This window comes from Acomys russatus, chromosome 5 (genome assembly GCF_903995435.1).
Source record: "Acomys russatus chromosome 5, mAcoRus1.1, whole genome shotgun sequence".
Classification (NCBI taxonomy): domain Eukaryota; kingdom Metazoa; phylum Chordata; class Mammalia; order Rodentia; family Muridae; genus Acomys; species Acomys russatus.
In genome coordinates this window covers 21,583,657-21,611,153 of record NC_067141.1, presented here as the reverse complement: position 1 = coordinate 21,611,153, position 27,497 = coordinate 21,583,657, and the positions used below count along the sequence as shown (strand labels likewise).

At 53.5% G+C, this 27,497-nt stretch overlaps 5 protein-coding genes across 19 annotated transcripts in view; 4 read left to right on the top strand and 1 right to left on the bottom strand.

Moving 5' to 3' along the window:
- Positions 1-999: 999 nt before the first annotated feature.
- Sct (secretin) lies at positions 1,000-1,717 on the top strand. 2 transcript variants are annotated; one of them, XM_051147028.1, is made up of 4 exons: positions 1,000-1,085; positions 1,168-1,269; positions 1,375-1,479; positions 1,597-1,717. In XM_051147028.1, the coding sequence occupies exons 1-4, from the start codon at positions 1,000-1,002 to the stop codon at positions 1,709-1,711; spliced, it is 408 nt and encodes a 135-aa protein (XP_051002985.1). In that variant the 3' UTR covers positions 1,712-1,717. The 2 variants fall into 2 exon arrangements, with proteins under 2 accessions (XP_051002985.1, XP_051002984.1); XM_051147027.1 differs by having other exon boundaries at positions 1,570-1,717.
- A 1,670-nt stretch (positions 1,718-3,387) lies between these two features.
- Cdhr5 (cadherin related family member 5) lies at positions 3,388-12,210 on the top strand. Its single transcript, XM_051145632.1, has 16 exons — positions 3,388-3,540; positions 3,619-3,794; positions 4,135-4,185; positions 6,267-6,359; positions 6,501-6,602; positions 6,704-6,814; positions 6,903-7,073; positions 7,641-7,731; positions 7,812-7,909; positions 8,022-8,222; positions 8,357-8,470; positions 8,730-8,808; positions 8,907-9,357; positions 9,451-9,590; positions 11,206-11,366; positions 11,682-12,210. Exons 1-16 carry the CDS (start codon positions 3,453-3,455, stop codon positions 12,132-12,134), a joined length of 2,580 nt encoding a protein of 859 aa, XP_051001589.1. The 5' UTR covers positions 3,388-3,452; the 3' UTR covers positions 12,135-12,210.
- Positions 12,211-14,178: 1,968 nt separating this feature from the next.
- On the top strand, positions 14,179-17,462 carry Irf7 (interferon regulatory factor 7). 5 transcript variants are annotated; one of them, XM_051145618.1, is made up of 10 exons: positions 14,179-14,256; positions 14,619-15,045; positions 15,129-15,291; positions 15,400-15,607; positions 15,909-15,964; positions 16,128-16,206; positions 16,346-16,441; positions 16,613-16,999; positions 17,077-17,195; positions 17,268-17,462. In XM_051145618.1, exons 2-10 carry the CDS (start codon positions 15,032-15,034, stop codon positions 17,421-17,423), a joined length of 1,278 nt encoding a protein of 425 aa, XP_051001575.1. In that variant the 5' UTR covers positions 14,179-14,256; positions 14,619-15,031; the 3' UTR covers positions 17,424-17,462. The 5 variants fall into 5 exon arrangements, with proteins under 5 accessions (XP_051001575.1, XP_051001574.1, XP_051001573.1 ...); XM_051145617.1 differs by having other exon boundaries at positions 15,906-15,964; XM_051145616.1 differs by having other exon boundaries at positions 15,840-15,964.
- The window catches only part of Hras (HRas proto-oncogene, GTPase), a 79,928-nt gene continuing 66,837 nt past the window's right edge, over positions 14,407-27,497 (top strand). For all 5 annotated transcript variants that reach the window (XR_007830626.1, XM_051145628.1, XM_051145629.1 and 2 more), the window contains exon 1: positions 14,407-14,412. The gene's annotated coding sequence lies outside the window, so the exon portion shown is untranslated. The remainder of the gene's footprint in view (positions 14,413-27,497) is intronic.
- Positions 17,653-27,497, bottom strand: part of Phrf1 (PHD and ring finger domains 1) — a 33,508-nt gene continuing 23,663 nt past the window's right edge. For 2 of the 6 annotated variants that reach the window (XM_051145606.1, XM_051145604.1), the window contains exons 9-17: positions 26,566-26,693; positions 25,186-25,367; positions 24,948-25,067; positions 24,373-24,527; positions 21,201-23,849; positions 20,833-21,032; positions 20,402-20,734; positions 18,728-18,856; positions 17,654-18,207 (exon numbers count right to left, since the gene is read on the bottom strand). In XM_051145606.1, coding sequence (XP_051001563.1) covers positions 18,061-18,207; positions 18,728-18,856; positions 20,402-20,734; positions 20,833-21,032; positions 21,201-23,849; positions 24,373-24,527; positions 24,948-25,067; positions 25,186-25,367; positions 26,566-26,693 — 4,043 coding nt within the window. In that variant the 3' untranslated portion in view covers positions 17,654-18,060. Of the gene's footprint in view, positions 18,208-18,727; positions 18,857-20,401; positions 20,735-20,832; positions 21,033-21,200; positions 23,850-24,372; positions 24,528-24,947; positions 25,068-25,185; positions 25,368-26,565; positions 26,694-27,497 lie in introns of all 6 variants that reach the window. The other 4 variants (XM_051145607.1, XM_051145603.1, XM_051145609.1 and 1 more) reach the window with 4 other exon arrangements.

The window sequence follows — 27,497 nt, the reverse complement described above, 5'->3', positions numbered from 1 at the left end:
CCCCACCAAATGCAAGTAGAGCTGAACTTGGTGGTTTTCGCTGGCAGTCTCTGCTTCTGAGAGGCCAAGGGAAGAAAACTGTTGAGGGTTCCAGGCCAACTCTGGCGATATAGTGAGTTCAAAGGCAGCCTGAGCTAAATATTCTGTCTCCAAAATCCAAACCAAGCCAAACCACTCCCAGAAACAAAAAGCATGCGATTTTTACCTGAGAGCTAGCTCAAACAGTTCGTTCTGTTTTTTAATTTGATCCTAAGGGTTGTCTTTTGGGTTTAGGTTTTGGTGCTGGGTTGGGCTCAGGTCCTGGTTCCTGCTAGACAGTCCAGGACTCCAGGTATAAGGATGTTTTGCAAGCCCATTTGTCATCAGTCTCCATCCATAGCTCTTTCTCTTCCCTTCCCTACAACCTCTACGCACCTGCTTTTTTCTCTCTCTCTCTCTTGTTCTAACCCATCTCCGCCTCCAGCTACCAATATGAGTAGGTTGTTTTCTCCCATCCAAAAATGCAACCACAAGCCTAAGAGGATTCCCATTTTTGCTTCCGGTGCTGGGCTGACCTTACAACCGGTCCTCCTGCCCAGGAATGCTAGGACTCTGGCCTCTTTCCTCCTCTGTCGTCCACTTGTCCCTCCTAGGCTCCTCAACACACCCACAGCCTCTTCCAAAAGATGGGTCTTGGTCTGGGCTAGGCCTGTCCTGAACCGTCATCCCATGTTCCCTGCCCCTGGTCCCAGATGCAGGTGTCCGCTTCGCTACCTGGTAGCACTACGCTTCTACTCCCCCCACTTCGCCCAGCGAGCTGAGGGGCGCCAACGCGGCGGTGGGGACAGGAGGTGGCCGGACGACAGCTGGGGGGGCGGCCCTGACCTTCCAGCAATCGATGGGGCGCGGCCGGCCGCGCGGAGCCGGGGCGGTGCTGGAGCCCCTCGCCTGCCGTCGGGGCAGCTATAAAGCGGCTGCGCGGGGCTCAGCTGCAGAGCTCATCACACCCAGAGCCGGACCATGGAGCCTCTGAGACTCCCGCCTCCGCTAATGCTGCTGCTGCTGTTGCTGCTAGCAGGTTCCACTGCGCTCCCTACGGCTCCCAGGTAAGCGAGGTCCGGAATCCTCTTCATCCAGGCCACGCCCCCACCATCTTTTTCTGACCCTTCTGGCTCCGCCTCTCCCCAGGACCCCAAGGCACTCAGATGGGACGTTCACCAGCGAGCTCAGCCGTCTGCAGGACAGCGCCAGGCTGCAGCGCCTGCTGCAGGGTCTGGTGGGAAAACGCAGGTGAGCCAGGGAGGTATGGGACAAGCTTGACATGGCCCTCTATCAGCAGCCTGCCACACCCCAGTACACTACTAATTCTAATTTGGGATTGGGGGTGGGGCACAGCGAGCAGGACCCAGAAAATACCCCAGAGAAGAGCCTGACCCAGTCCAAGGCCTCAGAAGACCAGTTCTGCTTGCTGTGGTCGAACCCTCAGGCCCTACAGGATTGGTAAGCGCTCTACCCACGGCTGGACTCCAAAAGTACCCTTCCTGTTCCCCAGCCAGGAGGGTGCATGCACTCTGATGGCCACTCCCTAATTCCCTCACCAGCTGTCACCATCCACAGGCTGCTACTCCCCAGGTTCTCCCTGGATGGGTTCCCGTCTCTCTGGCTGCCTCCTGGACCAAGACCTGCTGTCAAAGTTTCAGAATGGACTGAAGCGACCAGGCTTCCCAGATGAGGGAGGGAGGGGATTCTCCAGGAGCCTGGCTGGAGTAGGGCTTGCTTGTCCTTAGCATCAATAAAGAAGGAATTGAGACCCTGGTCTGCTAGCTTGTGGTGTGTGGTGTCTGATAACATCCAGGCAGCCCTGCTCAGTGAGCCTGGCGGGTATGGACAGCTCCATCCAGATAATTCAATGACTAGGACCACACCCAGTTGTCCTTTGAACTGGGAGGCCAGGTAGGACATTTCTTCCTTATCTCTGTCATCAACTGACCTCCTCATTTCCCAGCTGAACCACTGTTCCACCCTGCCCTGTGGTCCAGTTAGCAAAAATTCCAGAGATTGGGGATCCCCACCCTGGTCCAGCCATGTAGTCAGGGTGTATAGAGTGGTAAGGAGACTCACGCCAGGCCGACACAGGTTATTCATGAATGGGAGGACCTGAATACATACCTGAACAGTGATATCATCTCCCAGTAAGCAGCTAAGAGACCAGTGAGGGGGTCATAGGACGAAGTGCTCAGTCCTGACAGAGGCCTGGAGCCTCCTCTGGAAGGCTTTCACACATCTAAAGCAGCCATGCAAAGGTCCAGAGTGGTGAAGGCTCTGCAGGGCCCTTCAATACAAAACCTCCTACCAGCCAGGCACGGTGGTGCACACCTTTAATCCCAGCACTTGGGAGGCAGATGCAGGCAGATCTCTGTGAGTTCGAGGCCAGACTGGTCTACAAAGTGAGTCTAGGACAGCCAAGGCTACACAGAGAAACCCTGTCTCGAAAAACAACAATAAACAATAAACAATACCCCCTACCACCCTCCTGGCCCCACCTGAAGGCCCCTCCCAGCTCTCAAGGGCTTGTAGGAGGAAGCAAGAAAGACAAGAACAGGTCTCATGGAGACCTGGGCTGTGTCCTCACCAGGATTTCTGTCTTCCATCAGACAGTGGCTCTCCCCGCCTCAGCTCCCAGCTGTGGCTCAAAGGCTCCCCTGGCATTCTATCACTCACCAAGGCCGTGCCAGGCCCTTCTCCGGGGCAACCACTGTGTGGAGCACACTAGGACACAGCCTTCTCCTGTGTGAGTGGAGCAGGGAAGGAAAGCAATGCAACATGGCTTCGGGATGATTTTGCTAAAGGACATGGAGGAGAAAGAGAGATGAGGGTCATCCTGACATGGGTAGGAGGAAACCCAGGACCAGTAGCTCAGCCCACACCCCTGTTCTTACCCCCCAAGTTCCCCAGCCCTGATCCACCTCCTCCCGTTCCTCTTCCAAGTCTCCTAATGCTATGCCAGCCCATCCAATCCTGCCCAGTGCTCCAAGACTCCAACCAGACACCAGGTCCCCCCCCCCCCCGCAGCTTCTCCCCAGCCCCACCTTAACCCTTTCTGATCTCCCCACAGTCTCCTTCAGCTCCCAGCCTCCCAGCTGTGACTCAGCTTCCTTAGACCTATGGGCCTCAGCCTTGCTATGACTTCACCTGGCCTGTTCCCCACTCCCAGTGGCTCTCAAGTTTTTTATACCTTATGTATAGTGTCTATGGGTTGAGTTCCCAGTTAGCTTCCTGGGAGTTCAGGCTGAAATATGACCTCATGTCCCCTCTCAGTGCCGGCCTGCGGGAGCCCCCTTGGTAGAGGCCATCTGTAAAGGGTCATAAAAATGAGGCGGTGCCTGGCAGGGGCGAAGGTCGCCCAAGGCAGGAACTGTACCAGCCCTGGAACCAAGCAGGCTGGACCCTTCTTCCAAGTGACAGTCACCGCCATGGGGGCTCCGGCCCTCCTGTGGCCTCTCCTGATGTTGTCATCGCTTATAGTGCTTTTTGGCCAACCTCCAGGGACCGTGGCCCAGGGTATGTGCTGGACAGGGGCCGGATAGGTAGGTGGTAGATGGGGTGGAAGGCACCAACTTCTCCTTTGCAACTTTCTAGGCTGCTCCGTGAACCAGACCTTATTTGAAATTGTGGAGAACACTGATGTCTCTGAGCCGCTGGTGAACATTTCGACTCAGAAAGACTATGAGGTGACCCTGGGAGCCTCGTCCACTCCTTCTGCCTTTAAGATCGACAATAATCAGCTGTTTCTCACTGTGATTCCAGATTACGAGGTACAGGCTGTGTGCTGGATGGGATGTGCCCTCTTGGAGACAGACCACATTAGCAGCTGCTCCTCTACCCTAGAGAAGATTCAGGGCAGGAGGGACAAAGGGATCTCTCTTCCCCAGAGAGTGAGGAGCCCTTGGGGCCTAGTTAGTGCTTGGTTGGTTGGTACTGAGGGGTGGGCCTATTAGGGGACAAAGTTGCCAGGTGTCCCCTACACCCAGGATTCTCCACCAATGACCAGGGCCTTGGAGAAGTACCGGTCTTCCTAGCCACACTCTCCTAGCCTAGGGCAGTGCGGTGCCCTATGTGGCAGGTGACTCACAGGGCCCCTGGCTTCGTTCTCAGGAAAACTCACTGCTGCAGGCAGTCCTGGAATGTAAGAGAGGAAACGTTGTGGTAAGTCAACCCCATCACCTGCCCTCTGTCAGAGTACCCCAAGATCACTCTTCCATGACCTCACCCCAGGGAGTCTGAACAGCAGCTCTCTCCTGGCCACTCTCATCCTTCTTTTAGCTTAGACTGTGCCCTGAGCTCCTGCTTCAAACTCAGCTAACTTAGAGCCATGGATTAAGGCAACACCCCAAGACCCTAAGTCTGCCCCTTACCTCTCCCCTGGGAGACACCTTCACTTAGGCCACTTTTGTTGTCACCCCACCCAAGTTACACTGTTGGCACTGTTGGCTGTGCCTCAGTTAGAGTCAGACCTACTCTTCCTATCTCTAGTCCCATGGGGCCTTGGTTAACAGCCCTCCTTTCTGACCCTTCTAATAGATCCACTTGCTGCTTTCTTTCTTTTTCTTCTCTTTCTTCCTTCCTTCCTTTCTTTTTTTGTTTTGTTTTGTTTTTCGAGACAGGGTTTCTCTGTGTAGCCTTGACTGTCCTGGACTCACTTTGTAGATCAGGCTGGCCTCGAATTCACAGAGATCCGCCTACCTCTGCCTCCCGAATGCTGGGATTAAAGGCGTGCGCCACCACGCCTGGCCACTTGCTGCTTTCTTGCCCCTTGCCCTCCTCTCTCCCTTCTCCACCCAGTAAATCCCTAGTATCACAAAGAGAACCCTGCACGGCCTCACATAGAAACTTCCACATTTTCTTACTGGAAGTCAAAGCTAAATTCACAGCTGGGCATGCAAAGCTAGGGGTATGCAGACTCTGGCCTGGTGTGCACATTGCTTTTGCCTGCTCTGGTTAGCATGGAAATGTCGTCTTCTTAGGGAGGTGCCCAACCCTTCTACTCTACATGGTCCACTTACCCTATACCACCAAAGAAAGCTCGCAGAGGGGCCTGGAGAGAAGGCTCAGCAGTTAAGAGCACTGACTGCTCTTCCAGAGGACCCGGGTTCAATTCCAGCACCCACATGGCAGCTCACAGCTGTCTGTAACTTCTGTTACAGGAGATCTGACACCCTCACACAGATATACATGAAGTCAAAACACCAATGTACATAACACAAAAAATAAGTTTTTTTTTTTAAAGAAAGGAAGCTCACAGAAATAGCAGACCCCCACACACTTTCTGCTCCACCATGAGCAATTCTCACACCCTACACTCCTGTCCTGTACCATGGCATGTTACCCACACATAACTCAGATGGATGATGCTGATGATAACCTTTTAAGGTATAATTTAGTGGTAGAGTACCTACCTGCCTAGTATGGTTGAGCTCCTCGGCTCCACCTTCAACACAGAGAGAGAGAGAGAGAGAGAGAGAGAGAGAGAGAGAGAGAGAGAGAGAGAGAGAAACACACACACACACAGAGAGAGAGAGAGAGAGACAAACACACACACACAGAGAGAGAGAGAGAGAGGAGGGGGAGCGTCATGACCTTTGCTATCTGTCATACTGAGAAGAACAGCTTTTCCTCTCTGTCCTCTGGCTCCTGGCTATGTTCACTTCTCCTCCCTGGGTCGCAGGAAGGTTGATTTTAACCCAAAGGCTCCTTTCTCTGCTGTTCTCTTGGAGACCTGTTTCCTGCCCACATTTCAATTCCTTTGATATTTTGCTGCCTGCGTCCCTAGGCCTGCCATTGGTTCTCCTCAGCACATTCATCACACACGAGCTGTCACACTCTAGAACTTAGTGTAGTTTAATTCTTGTGTGTGTGTGTGTTTGGTGTTTTTTTGGTTTTTTGTTTGTTTGTTTGTTATTTTGAGACAAGGTTTCTCTGTGTAGCCTTAGCTGTCCTGGACTCGCTTCGTAGACCAGGCTGGCCTCGAACTCACAGAGATCTGCCTGCCTCTGCCTCCCAAGTGCTGGAATTAAAGACGTGCGCCACCACTGCCCAGCCATAGTTTAATTCTTATAGTCTGAGTTCCTCCTAGTACAGGAGCCCACAGGCCACTACACTGTTGATGCCGCCCATGTCTGTTGAATAAGAGGGACAGAGTGCCTGAATGAGCTGGGAAGAAAGGAAAGAGTATGGGGGCATCAGCATAGTTTCTCAGCCAGAGGTTGACTTTGGTGACTTTCCTGCAGGTGACACAATTGCAAGTGTTTGTGGTTGTTCTGGATGTCAATGACAATGCCCCAGAATTCAGCTTTGCAATCAAGGAATTTAATGTAAGAGAGGTAAGTGCGGTGGAGCCAGAGACGGGCGCCGTCTGAGGATGAAGAAGGCACAGGGACAGAGAAGTGTCTGGGGGACACCATCAGGGAGATCTACAGACAGAAGCCAGAGCATGGCTAGACCAACCTCCTCTCCATCCCCAGGACACCGCAGTGGGCACAACCGTCGTCCCGGGGGCAGAGCTGAAGGCCACAGATGCTGACAAAGATGACATCCTGTACTACACTCTCCAGGAAGTGACCCCTGTCAGTGCTTTCCCCATCCCGGCTCATTCCTGACCCCTCCCTTATGATGCCTCGGGGCCTCAGTTCCTTCACCTAGAGTCTCCCCTCTTCGTCCTCCTCAGAATGCCAGTAGCTTCTTCTCCCTGGTAAGTGTAAACGACCCTGCGCTGATGCTGAACCGTTCCCTGGATTTCTATAAGAATCAGAACATGACTTTCAAGCTGCTGGCACGGGTAAGCAGGCGGCGTCCACCTGAGTCTTGGCTGTTCTAGGCCTCACCCAACCTGGGTCTGACCTGCCAGGGACTGGTTGTTACCACAGGATACTTGGGAGGAGGATGCAAAGCTCAACCACACGGCCACTGCCACTGTGGTCCTGACCGTGCTGCCAGCTGACCTACGGACACCCTGGTTTCTGCCGTGCTCTTTTTCGGATGGCTACTCCTGCGTTCATGCCCAGTACCGTGGGGTTGTCCCCACGGGACACATGCTGGTAATGGGGAGTGAGGAAACCCAGGGTCCCACTTGAATCTGGAGCTGAGAGAGAAGAGGTTCAGGGTAGTGAAGACGACGAGCTCCCTGAGAGGCTTACGAACAACAAATGGGAATGAACAACGGATTATTCATTAACTACCCTTTGCCGCCTCAGCGGAGGGGGAGGGGGCGGGAGGCGGCGCAGGGGAGGGCATACAGACAAGAATCAGTGAGGACTGTGGGCCCTGTGATGTCTGCTGGGAAGTGAGGGTTCGATGCTAATAAGGGACCTGCTACCTCCTTGTCCTTACTCAGCTGACAGTCTCCTCTGAGGCCAGTGGTGCTGGCCGGGCAGGTGGGGCCCAGCCAAGGCTCCTACAGCCTCCACTGTGCAGAGAGGCATCCATGAGGCTGCAAGTGTTCCTTCTTAAATTCCTGCAGCCACTGAGTCCTGCTGTGGCTGCAGCTTGGTCCCAAGCAAGCACTGCCCCTACCCCCTTGTTCCAACTCATGCTTCAGCTCTTGAGGGACAACAAGAAGGTAAGATCTGGAGCCATTCAACCTCAAGATACCCTTATCCCCACAGCCATCCCCTGTCATCTTGAGTCCTGGTCCCATCTATGCTGTGGACGGAGATCAGGGCATCAACGAGCGCATCATCTACAGCATTGTGAATGGTGAGTAAGGGCTAGCCCCACGGGGCCTGGACTCTACAACGGAGGGACCAGACACCAAACTCTACCCTGAATTCTCCCAGGAAACACGGATGACACATTTATCATCAACACAGACACTGGCAACCTCACGATGGCCAAAAGTATCCCCAACCCCATGACCTTCATCCTGATCATCAGGGTGTGTACCAGTCCTGAATGACAGATGGGTCTCTCGTGTTCTCTTGAGCCCCAGCTGCAGCCCCAAATCCATTAAGTCCCATTGCTCATCCCTGCTTCCCCTGACACCTCAGGCTGACCAAGCTGATAAGGCCCGCTACTCAGTCACCCAGGCCATTGTGGAGGCTCGGAATGTCACTGGGAGCCCACTCCAGTTCTCTCAGAGCCCGTACCTTGGCATGGTGGTGCTTGGTTCTGAGGCTGGCACAGCAGTGAAAGACATGATTTTCCCTTCGAAGATCCTGAGGATCCAGGCTCAGTACCCAGGCTTCCCGGTATGCAGCCCCTTCCCTCCCACTTATGAAACCTGTAAGCATCCCTGCACCCTGGTCTGTCTGCCTCTCTGTGTGGGCTGCTTGGGATGGCCAGTAGGGCACCCAGGGCTAGCTCTCACTGCAGTCTCACCTAGGATCTTAACTTGGCCTTCACGTACCAAGTCACCAACTCCTCAGAGTTCACGATGAGAGGGGATATCGTGCTCACCACAGTGGCTATGGAGCAAGCAGGAGTCTTCTATATAGAGGTGGAGTGGGGATAAGGGGACCAAGGGTGTGGGGGTAAAGAAGGACCCAAAAGGAGCCGGGCGTGGTGGCGCATGCCTTTAATCCCAGCACTCGGGAGGCAGAGGCAGGTGCTGTGAGTTCGAGGCCAGCCTGGTCTACAAAGTGAGTCCAGGATGGCCAAGGCTACACAGAGAAACCCTGTCTCGAAAAACAAAAAACAAAAAACAAAAAACAAAAAAAAGAAGGACCCAAAAGGAACAAGGCCCTTTCCTGACCCAGGTAGAAGCTACTAATACTGTGACTAACGAGACAGCCACTACCGTTGTTGAGATCCGAGTGTCAGAGCAGGAGTCCACAGGTGAGCCCCCGGAGCCCCCAAGCAGGGTGGCTCGTCCTCTGGGACAGGCATTATTTGGGGACAGAGGCAAACCCAAGTTCTGTACATGCCACCCCCAGAGTCCCCCACACCCCCAGAAGCTGGAGGAACAACTGGGTCTTCAAGTAGCACTACTTTGGAGACCCCCACGACCTCTGGGACGTCTCAAGGACCTGCCACAACCAGTTCTGGGGGAAGTGCTGGCCCCTTCCCACCCATAGGCACAACTCTGAGTCCTCCTGCCTCCTCACCCATACCTGGGGGGCTCCCTACTCTTGGAATCAGCACTTCTCCCCAGACAGCCACACCCAGTGGGGGCTCAACACAGACCCCCAAACCAGGAACCTCTCAGCCATTGGTCCCCATTACAGGAACCAGCACCTCTTCTCAGCCAGCCACACCCAGTGGGGGCTCAACAGAGACCCCCAAACCAGGAACCTCTCAGCCATTGGTCCCCATTACAGGAACCAGTACGTCTTCTCAGCCAGCCACACCCAGTGGGGGCTCAACAGAGACCCCCAAACCAGGAACCTCTCAGCCAATGGTCCCCATTACAGGAACCAGCACGTCTTCTCAGCCAGCCACACCCAGTGGGGGCTCAACACAGACCCCCAAACCAGGAACCTCTCAGCCATTGGTCCCCATTACAGGGGCCAGCACCTCTTTTCAGCCAACCACACCCAGTGGGGCCTCAACACCGGCCCCCAAGCCAGGAACCTCTCAGCCGACAGCCACTGGGCCCATCAGGAGCCCCTCACCTTCAGGTAGTCCAACACATTGTTTGCCCTGGAGTCAACATCACCCACCTTGACTCAGACAGGAGGTCCAGGATGTACTCTAGGACAGGGTCCACCCAGGCGAGCCTGGCCTGACCACACTGATCACCTCTAAGGAGTCTGTACCTGGTTCCACACAGATGGCACCAGGGGGTCATTACAGGGTGACGTGAGGATGCAGAAGCAGATGTTGGAGTCCCATAATTCCCAGGATGATGTGAATTTAAGGTCTTCGGGTGGGAGCACTACTCCAAAAACTAGGGAAACAGAAGATAAAAATTAAGGTTTTATAGTCGTCAGAGTGTCCTAACATATCCCTTCACACCTAGAACTGGGGAATTAGTGAAAGGCAGATCTCTGTGAATTCAGTCTAGCCTGGTCTCTACAGTGACTTTCAGTCTAGCCACAGCTCCACAGAGAGAACATGACTTTGAAAAAAAAAATTATGGCTGGATGTAGTGGTGCATGCCTGTGATGCCAACTACTGGAGAGACTTAGGTGGGAGGATCACTTGAGCCTAGGAATTCAGGGCTAGCCTGGGCAACAAACTGAGGTAATGTTGCTAAAACAAAAACAACAAAAATCCATGGCTAGAGAGATGACACACTTGGTAAAGTATCTGCCTTCGAAGAATGAGGACCTGGATTTGGTCCCCAGAACCCACATCAAACAGTTGAGTGGGGGGTGAGGGGTAGAGCACAGGGTCAGGGAGTGCACTTAGAACCCCATTTTTGGAAAGTCAGGGACAGGAAGGACGCTAGGAATCACTGGCCACATAGCCTAGGCAGCTACTGGGCCAGCAAAAGACCCCACCCTATAAAATAAGATGGAGACTAGAAAGATGGCTCAGCATCTTGCCTGACAGCTTGAGTTGGATCCCTGGGTCCTACACAGATAGTGGAAGAAGAAAACTGGGTTCTGCAGGTTGTCCTCTGGCCACAACATGCACCATGACTGACACGTAGCACCAACCCAAATATACATACTACATAAACTTAAAACACAACACAACACACAGACACAGAGCCAGCCAGCCAGCCAGCCAGCCAGCCAGACACACACACACACACACACACACACACACACACACACACACGCTCCCTGAAAGGTCTTTGTACGGGTCACTAGGCTGTACCCACAAAACCCTTCAAGGTACAGGGTCACAAAAGGCCAGGCACGGCTAGCGGTCCCACAGGAATGGTTACCAGAGGCAGTTTTACGTGGCTGGCTTCTGACGATTGTTCTCTGAAAACTGTCAAGGGTCACCGAGCCCTCGTTCTGGTCTAAGTGCAACATGTATTCAGAATTGGACTTGAGGCCACATAGGACAAAGTTCACTACAGCTGTCCGCGCCGTGTGCCTGTGAAGGCCATCCCGGTGGATCAGAAGCTGGCAGCCATGACACCAGGCGCCTTGGTATGCCCCAGGCAGGCTCCTGGTGGAGTTAGTAGCATCACGCCCATTCTCAGAACTTCAACTCTAGGTGACGGGCCAGCTGGAGGGGTCTGTCTGGTTTTCATGGTACTTCAACCTGGCTCAGGTTGGAAAGGGAAACGCTTGGGGGTATTCCAACCGTTAAGTGGTCAACGGGTGTCTTGGACAGGAGAAGGCGAGCTGGGTGATGGCCAGAGATTTTCCACGGTGGACATGGCAGTTCTGGGCGGGGTGCTAGGTGCCCTGCTGCTGTTGGCCCTCATCGGCTTGGTCATCCTCATCCATAAGCACTACCGTCACCGGCTCAATTGCTGCTCTGGCAAGGCTGCGGTAAGGACCTTGGTGGGGTGCTAAGCTAGGTAGAGTAGAAAGGGCGCTAACCCAGGGCTGAGGGAATCACAGAAAGGGGTCATGGAGGCGTGGAAAGGAAGAGCCGGGGGCGGGGGGGGGGGGACAGCTTCACAGGGGGAAGAAAATAAGAGGTAGGCTAGGGTGAGTGTGCTGATACCAGGTGGCTGGGGGGTGGGGGTGGGGGCGAGGGCAGGAGAAGAGTAGGAGCCAAGCAATGGGACCGGAGGGTTCAGAAGGCACTGGCGGGAATACCAGCATGGCTGCTGATGCCTTTGCTCTTGCTTGCACCCTTAGGCTCCACAGCCGAATGGCTATGATAACCTGACCTTCATGCCAGACCAGAAGACCAATTGGTCAACCACCTCCCACTCTCAGCCAGAGCCAGGCCCTGAGTCCTCCAAGCCGCCCTCTGGGCCCCCTAGTCCCATGTCCTCCAGCCCCACGCCCCCGAGTTCCGCGCCTCCTAGCCCTGTGCCCAGCGCTTCGGGCTCTCCTAACACAGTCCAGGCTGGGGACAGTCCTTCAGCCGTGAGGTCTATCCTCACTAAAGAGCGACGGCCAGAGGGGGAGGGCGGCTACAAGGCCGTTTGGTTCGGCAAGGACATCGGGGCGGAGGCTGACGTGGTGGTTCTCAACGAGCCCACTGCAGACGCGGACAGCGCCAGCGCCTCGGGAAGCGATGATGATGACCCTGGCCAGAATACGAATCTTCACCTCCACGCCAGTGTCGACAACACTTACATCTAGAGGGCACCCCAACTCTCCACCCCAAGCCACTCCTTTTCCTCCGCCTATTAAAGTAGCACTTTCGAATTCCTAGAGTCATAAACGGGGGGGGGGGGGGGGGGGGGGTGTTGAGCGAGTGCCAGGAAAGGCCAACCGTGAGTGCCTCCTCTTTCCGGTTGTGGTCCGCTTGCCCGACTCCCTCCGACTTCACTCCCAACCCCACTTCTCTCCAAGCACGAGTAGGAGGGGGCGCTGAGAGCAAAACATCTGCTTTGAGCTCCCAGCTGAGGGCTTCTAGGTGGCTAGCCCCGCAAGCTCTCACTGTGTGAGGGGGTGTGAGGGGTGGGGGATGGGACCCAGACTCCTAGCCAGAGCTCTCCAGCTCCTTGCTCAATGGGGACAGCTTCACTTGAGGGAAGCCAAGGAGGCAGAACTGTGCACTCCACATGCACAGTCATTTGGGAGAGGTGGTCTCTGGGACCTTCCTGAGGGTAACAGCCATTGCAAAGCAAGATCTGGCCAGGAGCAGTGGTTCACATACTCCCAGAGGCAGAGGCCAGCGGATCTCTGTGTTTTGGAGGCCAACCTGGTCTACATAGTGAATTCGAGAACAGCCAAGACTATGTAGAGAGACCCTTTCTGGGGGGAGGGGGGGTAGGCTGCTCTGGCAATGAACACTGCACTCTGTCCCACACAGAAATCTTAGATGTAAGAAACTGGGAGCTGGATGTGGTGGCCCATGCTTTTAATCTCAGCGAGTCCAGGACAGCCATGGCTACACAGAGAAACCCTGTCTCAGAAAAGAAAGAAAGAGAGAAAGAAAGAAAGAAAGAAAAAAGAAACTGACACCTACAGGTTGTGTTGGTGGGTGGAGGGAAACCAGGACCAGAAAGGTCCCACATAACTCTCTGGATTTGCTTCCTTGGGGTGCCCCACTGTCTGGGCTTTTTTGTTTGTTTGGTTTTTGTTTGTTTGTTTGTTTGTTTTTTAAAGACAAGTTTTCTCTGTGTAGCCTTGGCTGGCCTGGCCTGGCTTTGTAGACCAAGCTGGCCTCGAACTCACAGTGATCCACCTGCCTCTGCCTTCCGAGTGCCGGGATTAAAAGGCATGTGCCACCACCACCCGGCTTACTCTTTCGTTCTTTATACCCTCTTTTGGGTGATGTCCACTGAGCACTGAGCCTTGGAGGGGGGTCATAAGAGACTCATTCAGGGTGAATACTCTGCGGTTGCTTCTCTGCTCTTGGGCCAGTTATGGGATTCTACCCACTGCAGTAAGAAGCTTCTCTAACAAAGGCTGGACACAACACTAGTCTGTGGTTATAGCTTAATTTTTGAGACAGGGTCTTAACTCTTTAAGCCAGGTTGGGCCCAATCCTTCTGCCTCAGCCTCTCCTACCATGGTATTACAAGTAGAGACACCACGAGCGGCTTTCGAATATTCTTTTTTTAAAAAAAGATGTTATTTATTTATTATTTATACAGTATTCTGCCCTCACCTGTGCGTGCATGTCAGAAGAGGGCACCAGATCTCATTACAGATGGTTGTGAGCCACCATGTGGTTGCTGGGAATTGAACTCAGGACCTTTGGAAGAGCAGGCAGTGCTCTTAACCTCTGAGCCATCTCTGCAGCCCCTCGAATATTCTTTATCTGTACCATTCTCAGTGTTAAACCAAACTGTACCACAGCTTCTCTTTAGATTCCACTTCCTAATACTTTTCTGTGAGCTAAACAAAACAGAATAAAAACTGCTGACTTTATTTGGGATCTTTGAGGGTATTCCGTGCCTTATCCTGCTGTGCTGTCCTGTGGAGGTGCGGAGGGAAAGACCTTTCCCACACTCCCACTAGGGGCTGAGCTTGGTAGGTAGACCCCCATTTACCACTCCTACTGTGCGGGCCCCCTACTCTCTTCTCCCTCCTCCCCCAAACCCCAATTTGGCGGTTCTGTGCAAAGCCCGGTCAGCCTCTCATTGATTCTACAAAGGGCCTGGGCCGCTGTGAAGCATAGTGCTATGGGCACGTGACACCCCCTTAAGCCACATCCTACTGCACTCTGCCCCGCCCCTGACCCAAGTACTATAAAAGCACTAGCTGCCTCCTTCTCACGGAGATAAAACCGACCCGGCGGCTCCGGCACCAGGTATGCGGGACCACTTTGGCCCACTCGGGGAGGGAGGCGAGATAGTGCCATTGGGGAAAGTCTTGTCCCCTCTACAGAGTAGTGTGCGATACGGGAAGGCGGTGCAGAGATGATTGGGGGCGGGGGGACTGGAGGGCGGAGGGCCTGGCAGGATCTGCAGTCCGATCTGCAGTCCGATCTGCAGGGGTTGGGATCTGGGTTAGGGTCGGGTGGAGGTCGCGAACTACCCCAGTAGGTACTGAGACCGTGGGAAGCCAATAGCTGCCACACGCTGGTTTAGACTATTTAGGTTTCATTTTCCCAAGGTGCAGTTTCGCTTTACTTGCCTGGGCCCGCCCCTTTTTCTCATCGTGTCTTTGCAGGGTCCAGGCTGTGACAGCCCATCCAGGCCTGGACGCTGGATCAACACCTGTGACTTCACGTGTGCGTCCTCCGCTACATCTGTAGTCACATCTATAGCCACCTTGACCGAAGAGTCCACACTTAGGTTTGGAACCTAGGTGGCTACAAGTTCTCAAACCTCATCTGTGACCCTCAACATCCTAACACCTGGGTCACACTTGTGACACTCAAATTCCCACCTGTTACCAACACTCATAACACTTAGATCACATTTGTGAAACTTGGCCACACTCTCTGTGTGGCTACAACCTGAAACCATAGTGACACCCAAGGGAGTCTTAACCTTATTTGTAATAGCTGACTGCTCCCGTGACCACAACCCATTACAGAGTAACAGCTACTTTGACTCTCCCAGACTGCCCTTGTAGGAGCAATGGCCGTTGAGAGGTGAGAACATGCTCGCTCTGGTTGCTTTGGGTCCTGTTTGCCTTGCATCAGCCCTGATCCTATGGTGGCTACCCTGCCTACAGGGGAGCCCAGCGTGTGCTGTTCAGCGAGTGGCTACTGGATAAGGTCAATAGTGGCCAATATGAGGGACTGCGGTGGCTGAATGAGGCTCACACAGTCTTCCGTGTGCCCTGGAAGCATTTCGGACGCAGGGATCTCGATGAAGCCGATGCACGTATCTTCAAGGTGGTGCCCAGTCCTGCCTTCTGGATAATCTGCCAGAACTCCTGGGGCGAGGGAAGGGAGAGGGTCCTGGGAAGATCCATCATCAACCCATGTTCTCTTTCCTCTCAGGACTGGGCTGTGGCCCGAGGGAGGTGGCCACCTAGTGGAGATAATTTGCCACCACCAGAGGCTGAGGCTGCTGAGCGAGCAGGCTGGAAAACCAACTTCAGATGTGCGCTGCACAGCACAGGCCGCTTTATCTTGCATCGGGACAATTCAGGGGACCCTGCTGACCCACACAAGGTGTACGAACTTAGCTCGGAGCCTGGATCTGCTGGTGAGGAGTGCCACCAATAGGGGTGGGCCAGGGAGGTACATGGACTTTCCTGTTTTGGTGGCTTCATGGTTGGGTTTGTGGGTTTTGAAACTGGTTGGAGAAAGGCTGATAGTAGGCCCAGTTCCTCTCCTTCCAAGATGTGTGTGGGGTGGGTGGGGGGCCACATTTCCTCTAAGTCAGAGCCTTGGGCTAAATGAGGTGCGTGGTTTGGGGAACAGAGAACTTTCAATAGCTCTCAGGCATCATAACCAAGTTGTATGTCAGCTTCAGATCAAACACGCCCTCCCCTTTCCTTCAGAAGGCCTGGCCATGGAAAATAGGGCAGAAGTGACCCTCAGCAATGCTCTACCCACACAGGTACAGTCTGGTTCACTCCTTCCAGGTGTGGGGGATGGGCAGCTGCCTACCACTAAGATTTCTCTTGCAAGGTGTCCCTAGGACCATTCCTAGCAAAGAGGAAATGCTGGGCTCCAAACCCAAGCCTTCCACTTCTGTTGATACTGGGCACCTCTTGCTTCAGGTTCTGCAATATGGCTTCCTGGAGGCCCACCTACTGGAATCCGAATTTGGGGTAGACTCAGTCCCACCACAGGCTCCTGGTGAGACACAAGAGGGAGGCTGTATGAGAGGGAGAAAAACAGTGGGGGTGGGGTGGGGTTGGGGGTAGAAATAGGATGCTAAGTTGACAGGGGTGGGAAGCTGGGGCAAGATGGACAGGCAGCTCCAACCTGTCCTCAGGCCAGGAGCAAGAACAAGCTTCAGCGGAGCCCCATGCCACATGGCAGGTGGAAGCTGTCCCCAGCCACAGGCTTCAACACCCAGCTCTGGGGACCGGTGAGAACGCGGGGACCTGTTGGTGTGGGCTAGAATTGAGGTGCTAGCAGTCTTTCGTAGTACCTACCTAGACTCCCAGGCAGAACACTACAGCCCTCAGATCTGTACCTCAGTGGGGGGTGAGTGGGTACCCCACCCATACCCGCCATTCATAGCTTGGTCTGTACACAGGGCGCAACCTGGGGTCCCTGGATGTGACCATCATGTACAAGGGGCGCACAGTGCTACAGGCAATGGTGGGGCACCCCAGCTGCGTGTTCCTGTACAGCCCCGTGGGCTTGGCGACAACCTCCCAGCCCCAGCCGGTCATTTTCCCCAGCCCTGCCGAGCTCCCAGATCAGAAGCAGCTGCGCTACACAGAGACACTCCTTCAGCACGTGTCTCCAGGCCTTCAGCTGGAGCTGCGCGGGCCATCCCTGTGGGCCCTGCGGATGGGCAAGTGCAAGGTGTACTGGGAGGTGGGCAGTCCCACGGGCTCCATCGACCCCTCCACACCAGCCCAGCTGTTGGAGCGCAACTGCTCCACCCCCATCTTTGACTTCAGCACTTTCTTCCGAGGTCAGTGGGCTGCATGAGGTGCTCCCTTTTGGGGCCCTGGAGCCTTTCTTAACCTCACCACAGCTGCCCCCTAACAGAGTTGGAGGAGTTCCGGGCCCGGAGGCGGCAAGGATCACCACACTACACCATCTATTTGGGTTTTGGACAAGACTTGTCAGCAGGGAGGCCCAAGGAGAAGAGCCTGATCCTGGTGAAGGTATAGCCTGGGTTGGCGAGTAAAGGTGTGTGGGCTGCTGGGTGAGAGACCTAATAGAAGCCCTTTCCGCAGCTGGAGCCATGGCTATGCAAGGCACACCTGGAAGGCGTGCAGCGCGAAGGCGTGTCCTCCTTGGACAGCAGCAGTCTTGGCCTGTGCCTATCTAGCACCAACAGTCTCTATGATGACATCGAACACTTCCTCATGGACCTGGGTCAGTGGGCTTAGCCCAGAATCCCGACTCCCAATAAAGAGAGTTCAGAACCAGTGCTGTCCTGAGTCAGGTTTATTCCCTGGCTGTATGCTTACCTCTTTACTGGACCTGGTGGGGTCCCATGAAAGGTGACCCCTACTCCCTTCACACCAGGCCTCCTTGGGAGCACTCATCTTCACAATGAAGAACTGGCCTGTGTCACCACACCCCTTACTGAACACAAATGCTCTAAGCTAGGCATTGGGAACACGCTATGGTGCCAGGTGTACTTGGGAAGGTGAGACATGTGCCTCCGGACAGGAGCACAAAGCAACCAGAGTAAGAAAACACAGCAGCAGAGTTCATGAGTGAATGCTAGCAGCTGGCAGTGTGGCGGATACAGGACCTTCCCATGAGGCCATTAGGCTTTATGAAACCAAAAAAGCTTGGCCTTCCAAGGACTGAGTCCATAGCAAAGTTTCTAAAGATAAGCCATTTTTGATAAATTAGAACACAATGGAAACAGTGTATCTATAATTTACATATAAAAAAGTCCAGTTTTCAATTGTAAGCAAGACAGGTGCAGACAGGTGTCATGAGACCCTCAGAGGCAGGAGTGCTGGTGGCACCATTTCTTTCCCACTGGGGATGTCTCCCCACACAGGGTCAGCCTCAGGTCTCAGTACCCTGACTGGGTGGTGCCTCCTCTCCAGCGTCAGTCTTCTTGTGCTTGCGCATATGCCTGTATTTGTCCACATAGGCCTTCACTAGGTTGGCCACTTTCACAGGATTGATTTCGCCACTCTTGCTGTGGCAGATCTGAAGAAAGAACACATCACTCTGAATGCTCTCTCAACCTGTCAGAGACCAACCCAGCCAGGCTTCCTTGTTTTGGCCATCTCCAAATAGGGCCCTTGGTCTTGTTAAGGGTGCACCTATGCCCCCTCCCCTCAATCACACTTCACAGAGCTGCTGAGTTTTCTCTGCATGGTCAAAGGTCAGTAGAAGCTAGAGACTTGTTCCCATAGAAAGAACTGCCCATCTCTCTGAGGGACTTAGTTCCTCCAAAGAAAGTGGGTGGACTGGAGAATCTGAAATTTCTCACCTATTATTTCAGCTTTAATGAGCACTGTTGAGGGGCACTTACTACGATGCAGCACTCTTCTAAGGCTTCAGCCACTTAGTCCAGCTGGCTGACTCCTTACTTAGAGATCCGGGAATCCATGCAAACAAGAAATGGCAGCTATCTGTCACGTACAGATCTAGCTGTTCTGTGTTACAGTGTCCCTTGCAACCTCAGGTTGCCAAAAGAGCTTGTGATCGCCTGCTTGCAGCCTACCTTCTGCACGGCTTTGCGCAGGATGTCCTTGTACTCCTCCTTGGTCACCTCTCTCTTCTGGTAAAAGGGCTTAATGGCCAGCTTCACTTCCTCCACAGCCCTCTCCTGCATGTGCAGCTTCTTCATGTACTAGAAGTGAGGACATGTGTGACCCACCCTGTGGCAAGAGGGCCAAAACTGGCCTGTGGGCCCCTGGGTGGGAAGCCAGCAGCAGTTTTGGGATGTCCGTTTGCCCACGAAGACTAATGGTAATAGGCTGGCTGCTCTTACCACTCTGACCGAGCCACCAGGTCTGGATAATATACCTAAAATCAGGCCCAAATAAGACAGGGGCTGACCAGCCGAGGCTGCATATGCCTATAATCCCAGCACTCGGCACTCAGGGAGGCAGAGACAGGTGGATCTCTGTGAGTTCAAGGCCGGTGTGGTCTACAAAGTGAGTCTGGGGACAGCCAAGGCTACACAGAGAAACCTTGTCTTGAAAAAATCAAAACCATGGCCGGGCGTGGTGGCGCACGCCTTTAATCCCAGCACTCGGGAGGCAGAGGCAGGCGGATCGCTGTGAGTTCGAGGCCAGCCTGGTCTACAAAGTGAGTCCAGGATGGCCAAGGCTACAAGAGAAACCCTGTCTCGAAAAACTAAAAAAAAAAAAGAAAAAATCAAAACCAGCCAGGTGTGGTGGCGCATGCCTTTTATCCCAGCACCTGGGAGGCAGAGGCAGGAGGATCACTTTGAGTTCCAGGCCAGCATGGTCTATAAATTGAGTCCACGACAGCCAAGGCTACACAGAGAAACCCCGTCTCAAAGACTAAAAAAGAAAAGGGGGGAAAAAAAAGAGAGAGAGAAAAGAGAAAAACCAAAACAACAACAACAACAAAAAACCAACCAAACAAAAAAAAAAAAACCCACAAGCAAGCACACAAAGGACAGGGCATTGCTAGAGAAGTGGCTTAATGGTTAAGAGCACTGGCTGCTGTTCCAGAGGACCCAGGTTCAACTCCCAGCACCCTCATGGCAGCTCACAACTGTCTGTTATTACAGTTCTTAGTGGACTGGCAACCTTGCACAGACATACATCCAGGCAAAATACCAATGCACACAAAAATAAATACATTTTAGAAAATTGTTTTTTGGGAGACAGAGGCAGGCGGATTACTTTGAGTTCAAGGCCAGCCTGGTCTACAAAGTGAGTCCAGGATAGCCAAGGCTATACAGAGAAACCCTGTCTCGAAAAAAAAAAACCCGTTTTTAAAGATTTATTACGTATAGTGTTTTGCCTGCGTGTACACCTACGTGCCAGAAGACACCAGATTTGATTACAGATGGCTGTGAGCCATCATGTGGTTGCTGGGAATTGAACTCATGACCTTTGGAAAAGTAGACACTGCTCTTTTAAACTCTGAGCTATCTCCCCAGCCCCAAATAAAAAAATTTTAAAGGTTTATTTATTTATTACCTATACAGCGCTCTGCCTGCATGTACACCTGCAGGCCAGAAGAGGGCATCTGATCACATTATAGATTGTGAGCCATCATGTGGTTGGTGGGAATTGAACTCAGGACCTTTGGAAGAGCAGTCAGTGCTCTTACTGAGCCATCTCTCCAGCCCCAAAACAAATAAATCTTTAAAAAAAAAAAAAAGGACAAGGGCTGTAGAAGGACAGGCAGCACTCACCTCCTCCTTTTTGGTCTTCTCAGCAGTGGACTTGGGAGTAGTGGTTCTTTCCTCTGAGTTGTTGGTTGTGGTTGGAACAGCTAGCTCTGAGGTTGTAGGTGGCAAAGTGGGCACTGGGGCCAGGCTCTGTGCTGCACCGCAGCCTGCTAGGGGAAGGGTCCCCTGAAGGATCAACTGGACTGAGGGCTGGCTGACCAGTCCATAGGGCAGGATGCCTGAGGGCTGAGCCAGTGTTGGTGGCATGTTGGGGTTGTAAACCTGGGCAAGAATACCCCCTGCTGAGTGTAGAGTCCCAACAGCTGGCAACCCCTCTGCCCTGGAAGCACCAGGCGGCTGTATAGAAAGGAAGTAGTGCCATGAGGTCTAAGCTGTAGTCAGGGTAGCCCCAAGAGTCCAGCACAAGAACCATACCCCTCTAGCCCAGCACCCACCTGAGAGGGATCTGCATCAAGTAACCCAGACTCCTGGAGCACGTGGATGGGAGGGGGCAGCTCGGAGAATGGTGCATGCTGAACTTCTATGAGGGCCCTGTCCTCTGCATCCCAGCCTCCTTCCTGGGGCTTCTGTGGCCTCTGAAGTGGTGTCCCTGGGGACCCAACAGATAGGGAAGGTGGACATCTTGTGGTCAACCCTGTCCAAACAGCACATCTGTCTGTAAGAGGCTGGACTTGGGTGAGGGCGCCAAGCATCAGGAGAGGCTCTTAGGATGGCGGACTCCTCTGCCTCATGCCTGTTCTACACCCCTGACCCACAAGGACAACCACCACCGGGGGCCCAGCCATGGGCAGGACAAACTCACTTGGAACTCTGTCCAGGGCTGGGGTGCTGTCCTCTGCTTCCTGCAGGTTCCAAGTGACTCTCTTCACCAGGGTTCTGGATCGCAGCAGTGGGGCCTGGGCCACAGCATCCTTGGACCTGACGGCTTCACATCCTCTCCCACTCTCCAAAGGACTGCCGGTTCCCATGGGCACCACACCCACGGTGCTAGGAGTTGTGGCAGTCGTCTCTACAGTGTCCAGCCTGAACAGGCACTGGTCTGAAGGAGCCAATGCCTGGGGTGCAGGCTTTGAGATACCTTCACTGTGGATCGGTACCACTTCCCTTTGGGTGACAGGGAGAGTGGTGCCCTGTGGAAGGCTGGGTGGGGGCAGTGTGGGATTTGGTGGGAAGACTCGCTCAGGGGAGGAGTCTGTACTCTCAGGAGAAGGAGGTGAGCTCATGTCATCGAGCTGGATGAAGATGGCTTCATTTGAAAAGTCCTCAAAGACATGGCCTGCCTCCACAGAATCACCATAGTCTAGGTCCTCAGGCACACACTCAACTGGCTCTGGCAGGACAGAAGGGACATCTGGAGGGTTCGGGTCAGTCACAACCACCTCTGGCAGGACACTCACTTCTGAGACTGGAGGATTGGTAGGGTGGTCTTCATCCTGTCTTGGCTCCCCCTGTGGAGCAGGGACTGGGGAAACCTCCCTCACAGCCTCCTTCTTCTCTGGGGAATGGGCCCGCTTCTCACCAGAGTGTGGTCTCCGTGGCCTAGGCTCCAAGCTGGGTGACCGAGACCGCCACCTCCTTTTCTCTCCGGAACGAGTCACACTTTCCTTCTTGTCCACCCGCTCTCGGCTCCTCTCCCGATGCTTGTGTCTCCGGTCCCTCTCCAGGCTGCTATGTGGTGAGCAGTCCCTGCCTCGAGACCGGGACCCTGAATGCCGCCTCTTTCGTCTCCTGCTCTCATGGCGCTCACAGGATGAACTGCCAGGACTCCCTGAGCGGGACCTGGACTTCCTCCAGCCCCTGCCATGACCCCAGGCACCCCGCCTATGCTCCCTGTCCCTGTCCCTCCTCTTCTTTGCTCTGTCCTGGCTGCTGGCACGGTCACTGGAAGACCTCCGGCTCTTAGCCTTGGCTCTGTGCCTTTTGGTGTGTTCCTCAGCAACTGGAGATACTGAGCGTGAAGTCCTGTCCCTAGAGCCAGAGCGAGTGTTGGAGCGTGTCCTCTGGTGTTCTCTGGAAACCTTCTTCTTCTTGCTTTTCTTTCTGCTGCGGGAGCTGGAGGTGGAACGGGAACGGGACGGGGCCCTGAGCTCCACAATCCTGTGGGTGGTTATCTGTGGAGCTTCTGGGCTTGGTGGGACACCTGGCTCCACAACAGTCACACATGTTACTGTCCGTTCCTCAGAACCAAAGAAAGGTATACAGGACACTCCATCCTCATCATCCCAAGGCTCAGGTAGGGATGGCCTCTGTGTCCGGGCTGTGGAGCCCTGAGTCTCTGCAGGCTCTATTTCCCCCAGTCCTTGCTCCAAATCAGAGGCTCCCTCAGCAGGTCCCTTGCCCAGAAACTCCAGCATGCCACCCGTAGGCTCACCAGGGGGCTGGGGCTCAGCTTCTGTCTCACTCCCAAAGATGCTCTCTACCCTGTAGGAGGTAACACAGCGCACAGTCTGGAAGGCTGGGGCCTTTGGGCTGTTGATGGATATAGTTCTTGTTATCTCAGAGGGCAGGAGGCCTGGGCCAAGACTCTCTGGGCTGCTGCTAGGAGGGCTGGAGTCCGAGCCAGTAGGGTCAAAGGGGTCATAGATTTCGCTCTTGGGTTGTTTCGGCTTCTTGATGGAGAAGAGGGGTGAAGGGCTCTCCTTCCTCTGCACCTTGCTATCTACTGGCCGAAACGTGTTACAGAAGCCGGGGCTGGAGAGCTGGCTGCAGTGCGCAGTGTTCCCCGGGATGTTGACCCTGAAGCTCTCAAAGCTAGACCCAAGGCCCTTTCCTCTCGAGGGCCCTAGAGGGGCCAGGCTGCCATGGGAGCTGGGGGCAGGAGGGCGAGAGCCACCAGCATGGGAGCCAGTCTCCTGGGGACCCCTACTGCTGGGCTCATTCTCAGCCCGGCCTCGCCCCGGTTGCCCGGGGCCTTCCCTGCCAGTCAGGCGGCTGATGCAAGTGCTGGGGAGCTCGACAGTCTGCCCACTGGCTGGGGCCTGGTCCTGTGTGCTATTCCTGCTGTCCCTGTGGATCTTTGGTATCCTGGGTAGCTTTGAGAAATCAGGTCTCCTGGGATCTGTTTTCTGAGGATGCCCAAGAACTGTATTTTTGGACGGAAAGTTAGATTGAGTGATCTTAGATGAGGCAGAACCAACACATATGTTGGAGCCATTAAGTCGGGGGTTGCTATTCTGTTTCAAGCCAGGCCTGCTCTCATTTGAAAGGCTCCCAGCTTGACTCGAACGAGGGATCACTGTTGAGTCCAACCTTACAGGTGTCTCCACTGTGCGGGCAGGAATATAGCGCAGAGCTCCTCTGTCCACACAGCTTGGCCCTGAGCTCTGGCGCCTGTCTCCCATGAGTCCACTGGATGTGCTCCCTGAGGGTAGTGCCCCAGGCTGCAGGTTATCTCTGGGCCTGGACTCTTCTCTGGACTGAGTCACAGAATTTCGCTGAAGAGAAACAGGAGCTAAAAAACAGAAGTCAGATAGCAACCCTTCCCACCTCCTTTAAGCTGTTCAGCTATTTATGAAGCAGGGTCAGACCTGACACCAACACTATGCTGTTTCCAGGGTACATACTTCCTGTCACCCCACAACAGCAGTGTTATGGGCTCAGCGGTACCACTGCCTACCCTGTGGGATCATAAATGTCCTCCCTGCCATGGATTCTTTCTCTTTTCAGACATGACTATAGTTCAATTGTGTCCCAATCAGTGTGACACAGACAAGAAGCTGCAGATGCAGGCACTGCCTACTCTTGACCATGATGGTTCACAGGGCATGTGCACTAGCATCTGAGAAGTGTCCTGAAGATGTTACCCACTTAACTATTCAGGCTGTGGAAGGCCCTTACAGGAGCTTAAACTGGTTATGCTCTTAGCAGTGCTGTCCCCAACTAGGAAAAGTCTGAGAGCCTGTCCAACTCATCCACTTCTAGGACTGACTTTACATTTCCAAATCCGTAAGGACAACAACCCCACAGGCACTCACCTGCCCTCTTGGCACTGAGAGAGCCATCCCGGTGTATGACAACATCAGCACTGCTCATCATCAGGAGGCTCTGGCCAGACAGGATGCTCCCCAATAGGTCAGGAACGGGGGCCTCTTCCACACTGGGCTCTGGGGCCACAGCAGGGAGCTGCCTCCTGCAGACAGAGCAGAGTAGTTCTTTTGCTACTCTGGTTCCTCTGCACTCCTCTGGCTGTACTCCGATCCACCAGCCCTAACACGGGGACCAAGAGTGTGGGGGGGGTCACCTATAACGTCTGTCTGCCTCCCTCTACCACTAGGCAAGAGCTGGCAGGAGAGGATCTCTACCTGTTGGTCACTGTGGACCAGGACTGCTACCCTGCCCAAGGACCCCCTTTCTCTCAGAAACTAAGGCCAGTGTGGCCGGCAGCTATACTACTTGACCCTGAGACAGCCAGCTTTGATTAACACTCAGAGCCAATGTCAAGCACATCACACCAGGAGTCGCTCAGTCACATCACTAAGGGCCACACAGAGAGGATAAGCAATTCAGCCCAAAGCCCTCACCCACTCCAGATGCCCCTGCTGCCATATACCTAGAGAGCCCCATGGCAACAGGTCTGGCCACAGGCTGGTGAGACTGCAAAGCCGAGCGGGATAGCACTTTCCTCTTGGCACTCAGAGGGGAAGGTGGCTCTGCAGACTGTTCTTCATTGCTGGAGGGGACACATGTCAAGGGGACATTGACACACAGACCACCGTCTGTGTGCCACATGCAGCCTAACCAAATGTGAGGATGAATTAGGGCACTGGGACCGTCACCACTGCAGTTACCTGTCAAAAGGGTCCAGCTCATAGGGATCTCCAAACAGTGACAGAGAAGCTGCTCCAATATCTGCCCTCATCAGTCCCAGAGAGGGGTCCACTGGCTTGTACACTGATGGCATGCTGGTACCATGAACAGGCCTGCGAAGGCCTAGTGTTCGTGCAATGCGAGATCGAGCTGTGACTTCATTCTGAAGCAAAGTGACAAAATTCAATTAGGGATTAGCATACTGCACATGAAAACCACATGAACAGTTGTGGACTTTTAACATTATCATAAAATTATTCCAAAGATACTAAAATCGAGGGGCCACATGCCACTTCCTCTAGGTCCGGAGTATGGGTGGAACAGAGCACCACCCTCAGCTGGGACCTCCCCAAGGAGGGAATCTCTCAACACTTCCACCATGGGCCATACCCCAGGCAGTCTACTAAGGGAAAAAAAGGAATCACAGTAATTGCCGATGAAGAACGTCAGCTCAGGATGGAATCAACTTTCTAGAAACTAGGAAGGAGGCACTGACATTGTCAGTTAGTGACCACTGAACCAGAGAGCACCATCATCTACCTAACTTGCTCATATTAACTCACAGCCACAAGAATCTCTTCTGTCTAGAACAGGTTTTCAAACTACTGAATATTTAAACATGTCTTTATATACAAGCAAATACTACAGGAACACCGTATCAATCAATGGGTAAAAGTATAAGTTCACATAAAAACAAAGAAAGCACATGGTCAAGAGTTTTTTTTAATCTCAGTGCCCTGTGTCTTTAAGTACCAAATATATCTCATGGCAGCAGGGCTGAGTGAGGACACAGTACCTAAGATGAGTACACTGGACACAGGCTTCTCAGGACAGAGACAGTGACAATGTCCAGCTAAGTCTATGTATCGCCCCAGGCCCCTGGCTATCTGCCCTGAGGACTTCACCTCAGCCTGCACAAGCCTGCTCCTAGCATACGACTGAGCACCTTTTGATTTGACCAGTCAGTGACCAGAAGAGTATGACTCAGCCCTCTGAGCCTCGCTCTCTGCCTTTATGTTTCAGGGGTCATCATACAAAATTCTTCTTTGGGTTTTCAAGACAGAGTTTCTCTGGGTAGACTTGGCTATCCTGGACTTGCTTTGTAGACCAGGCTATCCTAGAACTCACAGTGATCTGCCTGCCTCTGCCTCCCCCAAGTGCTGGGACTACAGGCATACACTACCACTCCCGGCTCATACATAATTCTTAACACAGCTGCTCAAAAGCACCTGGGAACATATCTGGCCACCTCTGAGCTGTACCAAAGGGCAGCACAAAGACAGGCGCTTTGCCGCTTCCTGCTACAGAGCCATACAGGGGAGCAAGACGGGCTAAGCTGGACACGACTTCTATTGCCTCACCTTCAGCTTCCTCCCTTTTGTCTTCCTTACACGGTGCTGCCGTTTCTTGGCTCTTGTACCCCCACTCTTACTTTTCACAGATGACTTGGATCGGGTTTTCTTTCTTCCCAGTGCTTTCTTCCGTCTCCCTAAAAAGGTAATATTCAATGTCTGTGAAGGGCCCTTTCTGCCCAGGGTGATCAGGTCCTCTGAGTTCTGTTGGAGAAAAGCCCAGGAAGCTAGGGAGAGGGTCTGGGCAGTTTAGGATTCTGTGCTGCCTTGCACACAACACACAAAGTTTATTGTTTATATTTGTGTGTGTGTGTGTGTGTGTGTGTGTGTGTGTGTGTGTGTGTGTGTGTGTGTGTGTGTGTCACTGGAGGACAGAAGTGGGCATTCCAGATCCCCTGGAATTGGAGTTATAGCAGGTAGCTGAGAGCTGCCCAGTATGGGTACTAGGAACTGAACTCAGGCACTCCTACACAGCAGCAAGCACTTCTCTTCAGCTGAACCATCTCTCAGCCTCTGGTTTTCCTTTTTTTTTATTTTCTCAGTTTGGTCTTGGGGCTGGAGGAGATGGCTCAGAGGTTAAAAGCACTGCTTGCTCTTCCAGAGGTCAGCAGTTCAATTCCCAGCAACTACATGGTGGCTCACAACCATCTATAACATGATTTGACGCCCTCTTCTGGCCTGCAAGTATACATGCAGACAGAGCACTATATCTATAATAAATAAATACATCTTAAAAAAAAAAAGTTTGGGGCCAGCATGGTGGTGCACGCCTTTAATTCCAGCACTCGGGAGGCAGAGGCAGGTGGATCGCTGTGAGTTCAAGGCCAGCCTGGTCTACAAAGCGAGTCTAGGACAGCCAAGACTACACAGAGAGAGACTCTGTCTCAGAAAACAAGACAAAACAAAACAAAGGTTTGGTCCTATGCAGCCCAGGATGGCAC

Bases quoted from the DNA above. Each gene is read 5' to 3' on its own strand.
- Sct (XM_051147027.1), top strand. From the start codon at position 1,000: ATGGAGCCTCTGAGACTCCCGCCTCCGCTAATGCTGCTGCTGCTGTTG. The intron at 1,270-1,374 runs GTGAGCCAGGGA...GGTGGGGCACAG, and splicing joins GGTCTGGTGGGAAAACGCAG to CGAGCAGGACCCAGAAAATA. The intron at 1,480-1,569 runs GTAAGCGCTCTA...CCACTCCCTAAT, and splicing joins CCTCAGGCCCTACAGGATTG to TCCCTCACCAGCTGTCACCA.
- Cdhr5 (XM_051145632.1), top strand. From the start codon at position 3,453: ATGGGGGCTCCGGCCCTCCTGTGGCCTCTCCTGATGTTGTCATCGCTT. The intron at 7,074-7,640 runs GTAATGGGGAGT...TTATCCCCACAG, and splicing joins TCCCCACGGGACACATGCTG to CCATCCCCTGTCATCTTGAG. The intron at 8,223-8,356 runs GTATGCAGCCCC...AGTCTCACCTAG, and splicing joins CTCAGTACCCAGGCTTCCCG to GATCTTAACTTGGCCTTCAC.
- Irf7 (XM_051145616.1), top strand. The intron at 15,965-16,127 runs GTACAGTCTGGT...CTCTTGCTTCAG, and splicing joins GCAATGCTCTACCCACACAG to GTTCTGCAATATGGCTTCCT. The intron at 16,442-16,612 runs GTGAGAACGCGG...GTCTGTACACAG, and splicing joins ACACCCAGCTCTGGGGACCG to GGCGCAACCTGGGGTCCCTG.